General features: G+C 42.3%; 1 protein-coding gene across 1 annotated transcript; it reads left to right on the top strand.

Moving 5' to 3' along the window:
- The first annotated feature begins 892 nt into the window (after nt 1–892).
- LOC120981565 (olfactory receptor 5V1-like) lies at nt 893–1,834 on the top strand. The gene has a single exon (XM_040411104.1). It carries the CDS (start codon nt 893–895, stop codon nt 1,832–1,834), a length of 942 nt encoding a protein of 313 aa, XP_040267038.1.
- Nucleotides 1,835–4,699: the final 2,865 nt, after the last annotated feature.

Here is a 4,699-nt window from a genome sequence, read left to right on the forward strand (position 1 = left end):
CCGCAGGTTGAGCATGCCTGTGACATCACGTTCATCAGTCACATGGCCTAGGCACCTCTCAGCCCTATTGAAGTGGATGGGGCTGAGCGCAATACGGAGCACATCTACTATACAATTAACAACTCTTGCGCTTGGTAAGCTTCCAGGAGTCAGACCCCCACTGAAAACTCTTTGAATACCCCTTTAGATTAGATTTTTGTTATGGTTGTTCCCATAATATTTGTTAATTTTATTTCACATGTATAAAGTTACTAAGACAACAAAGTCCCGAAGAAATTATTTTTTTGATGGCCTCTCTCCAAAGACAAAATTGCATTGCTAATTGGGTTCCCAAGTCACCAACACTTATGCTTAATAAATTGGACAATTTTAATTGGACTGAACTAATTGGGAGAAAATAATTATGGAATAGTATTTAAACCCTCCATCTGAATTAGTTTCATCCACAGTTTTATAGCCATGGCATAGGTGTACAGTAATGGTGGACATCTCCTGACCAGTGATATCTATCAGACTTACTGGTGAAGAGGTCTATTGCGAGGAATTTGCCTTTACCCACGGTATCTTCTAAGACCAGGCCAATCAGTATACTAGTGTATAATCCAGTTGATTTTTACTCTTTGTTACCCAGGGGCCATACAGTGAGTGCTTAAAGTGTTCTTTTTGCTGTTCTCGTATTCTTTAATGTTTTGCACTTTTTTACATTCAGGCATTTTATTTTTAAGCAATCCAAACAAAAGTAAGGCCCAATCAGTAGCATCTTTGTCCCAAACTTGAGAATGACGCTGAGCATACCTGGTGTTTTGTGCTTTTAGATGTACATCAGTCAGGAAGGTCATCACTGTATTTAAGTAAAATTCATTAACATTTTTACAGCCCAAAAAACAAAATAATGTTGGACAATGCTGTGGACAATGGAAACCAAACGGTTACAACTTTTATTCTTCTGCGGCTGTCAGATATTTTTTATCTTCAGATTTTTTTCTTCTTTTTGTTTTCGATGATGTACGTGATAACCCTATCGGGAAACCTCCTGCTGATAATTGTTGTTACTCTCAACCGCAGACTTCATACCCCCATGTACTTTTTCTTGAGTAACCTCTCGATGATTGACATCTGCTTTTCCTCAACAGTAGTCCCTAAAATGTTATCAAACACAATATCCAAGGACAGAAGTATTTCCTTTGTGGGATGTGCGACACAGATGTATTTTCATTTGGCTCTTGGTGGCAGTGAATGTCTTCTGCTTGCCGTCATGGCATATGACAGATATATTGCTATCTGTAATCCATTACATTACAGAGCAATCATGGACTGGAGGCTGTGCGTAGGTCTGGTCACTGGATGTTGGGTTATAAGTTTTATAAACTCATTTATTCTCACTTTTTTAACCTTTCAACTCCACTTCTGCAAGTCCAACGTCCTTAACCACTTTTTCTGTGAGATGCCTCCACTCTTTCGACTTTCTTGCCAAGATATTTGGCTCTATGAGTTAGCAGAGTACATCTCCGGTGCTATAGTTGCTCTTGGTTCTTTTTTGTTAATTCTTTCATCCTACCTTTGCATTACCATAACTGTCCTAAAGATCCGTACTAATAAGGATCGGAAAAAGGTATTCTCGACATGTGGTTCCCACATACTAGTTGTATGTCTCTACTATGGTACCATCATGTTTATGCATCTCCACCCTAGATCTGCATCTTCTGCAAAGCAGGACAGAGTGGTGACCATCCTCTACACAGTTGTGACTCCAATGTTAAATCCCATAATCTACAGTGTTAGGAACAAGGATATTAAAGAAGCCATCAGAAAAGCCATGGGCAATGAAGCCTGACTTTGATGCCAAAAAAATCTGATGTTTGATTGATTTATCATTGATGGACTGTTAGAAATTGTACTTCAGTCTTGAAGCTTGATCTTTAAATCTTTCTTCTTTCAAATCTTTATTTATATATCAAGGCAAAGACATACAGGGTCAACGTTCAAATTGGTATACATTGTAGTACATCTGTTTACAACATTTGCTTTGACGTTGTCCTTCCCTATACATTATTCACCTAACAAAATCATGAAAGGCAATAATAACCATAAAAGGAATACATACAAACAAACATACATACATACATACATACATAACCTGGATCACAGGTAGGTGTGCACATCGGTACTACTGCTACTGGCAGGGTGCAGTTAAGTACTAAATGTTGCTGAGACAAATAAAGCTATGGCCGGTGTATTATTGTAAAGGAGCTATCAGCTGTTGATGTCTACAGACCGTATCAATTAAAGAGGCCTAGATCTAGGTGAGAGTGCTAAGGAGACAAGGAGATTTAAGGTGATTGATGGAAAATTAAGGCATGGGAGTCAGCTCACTGGAAACGCACCACGCGAACCAAGGCGCCCAATGTTTAAGGTACTTATCGTGAGAGAGAGTTTCCCAGCTAGATAGTTCTTCAAATCTGCAGATTTCCCTTACTCTTTCTATCCATTCCCCTCTAGTCGGAGCTTCCATCGAGAGCCAGTGACGTGGGACAAGGATTTTTGCCGCTGCCACTAGGTGTGATACTAGCGAGAATTTGGAAAGAGGGTAATCCCTAGTTGGCAGATTCAGGAGTACTATCTTGGGGGTTAATGGGGTGCCTATAAAGCATATAGATTGTATGTCCTTTGACACCGTTCCCCAAAACCCGGTGATCTCCGAGCAAGTCCACCACACGTGATAATTCGTGCCTAAATCTCTATGGCATCTCCAACAACACGGAGAGGAGGTGGGATCCATTTTGTGCAAGATAGTGGGAGCCCGGTACCATTGGGTTACTAGTTTGTAAGAATTCTCCTGGATTCGGACACACCTAGAATAGCTGTGAGAATGTCGGAGAATCTCCTCTATGTCTGTCGCCACCAGGGGGGCTCCCATGTCCCTTTCCCATTGAGAAATGAAATGGGGTATATCCTTAGAATTAGCCGCTAGGATTTTGTTATATATTAAGGAAAGTACTTTCTTCACTGGGGAGCCAGATGTCAAAAGAACATCGTACCAGGAGGGGAGATAATTAAGGCAAGTCAGGTCCAAGTATTGTCTGCAGAAAAAACTAAAGTGAGCGTAGTGCAATGTGGACCAATTGTCCAACTTGAGTGACGCCAGGAGATCACTTTCCTGTGGGACTAATCTGTTTTTCAGTATGTCACCAGTAGTATAGTTTCCAAGTCTCATCCACATGTTGTATGTATCAGAGTAACCATTCAGTAGGTAATATGGGAGGAGTTTAATCGGCATGAGAGGCGAAGGCTGTGAGTGTAGATCGAGTAGGGTCGACAAAGTCTGCCATGTGGAAAGAACACCTTGATAAAAGGGTGAGGTGTTTGAGAAGGCCCGGCGGTGACCCTGTGTGGTTGGGGTATTGGCTGTCCTAACTTTCCATAAGCTAGCTACATCAGTTGGGGAGAGAACCTGTCTTGTGATTTGACAGCCTAATTTGTGGTTATTAGGGTTTAGTATTTCTGAGTGTAGCCGGAGGAAGGAGGATAGGTAGTAAAACTTAAAATCCGGCATGCCGATACCCCCTTTGTGTTTCTGGCTAATCAACAGGTTATAAGATAAGCGTGGTTTGGTTTGTTTCCAAATAAAGGAAGAGAGAATTTTGCGCAAAGCTTTAAAGTAGGGATCGGGTATAAATACCGGGAGCGTCTGTATTGTATAAAGGATTTTAGGGAGAATATAAGTCTTAATCCTGTGAACCCTACCCAGCCAGGACATGAAGGGGACCCGCAGGTCATCCAGTTGTTTTTTAATCTCCTTCAGGATAGGGGTGTAGTTGAGATCACAAAGTTGTGAAGGTTTTGAGGAGATATTTATTCCCAAGTACCTAATATGCGATGTAGCCCACTGAAATGGGTAGTTAGCAGCTAAGTTTGTAACGGTATTTTGGGGAATATTAATGGCTAATGCGTTACACTTTGCTAAATTTATTTTGAAGTTGGACATATCCCCGAATGTCTCTAGCAGTTTAAGTAGAGCTGGGAAAGCTTCAGTAGGGTTCGACAACATCAGGAGCATATCATCCGCAAATGCTGCCACTTTATGCAGCACTAGGCCTACGTGTAGGCCTGCCACTCTCTCATCTTGTCGTATCGCCTGGATCAGTGTCTCCAGGCAGAGGATAAAAAGCGAGGGAGAAAGTGGGCAACCCTGTCGAGTCCCATTGGTTATAGGGAACGATGTGGATAGTATTCCATTCACCCGAACTCTTGCATAGGGGAAGGAGTACAGGGAGAACACCGCAGAGACTAAGGTTTGGGGAAAGCCGTACCTAAGCAGGGCAGCTTGCATAAAACCCCAATCCACTCTGTCAAATGCTTTTTCAGCATCCGTACTGAGCAGGGCGAGAGGGGATCTAAATTTGAACGCAAAATCGATGGCCTGTAAAACACGGAATGTACTGTCCCTGCACTCCCTCCCCCCCACAAAGCCTGTTTGCTCAGGAGACACCAATCCAGGCAACAGCGGAGCCACCCTATGAGCTAGGATTTTTGCCCATAACTTCAGGTCTATGTTGAGCAGTGAAATCGGCCTATAGCTCGCTGGGGAATCTGGGTTTTTGTCAGGTTTAGGTATGACGACTATATAAGCTTCCAAATTTTGTTTCGCTGGGAGGGCTCCTGAGAGCAGCGAGTTAAAATATTTAACTAGATAGGGGCC

This window comes from Bufo bufo, chromosome 11 (assembly GCF_905171765.1).
Source record: "Bufo bufo chromosome 11, aBufBuf1.1, whole genome shotgun sequence".
NCBI classification, from domain to species: domain Eukaryota; kingdom Metazoa; phylum Chordata; class Amphibia; order Anura; family Bufonidae; genus Bufo; species Bufo bufo.

Bases quoted from the DNA above. Each gene is read 5' to 3' on its own strand.
- LOC120981565 (XM_040411104.1), top strand. From the start codon at position 893: ATGTTGGACAATGCTGTGGACAATGGAAACCAAACGGTTACAACTTTT.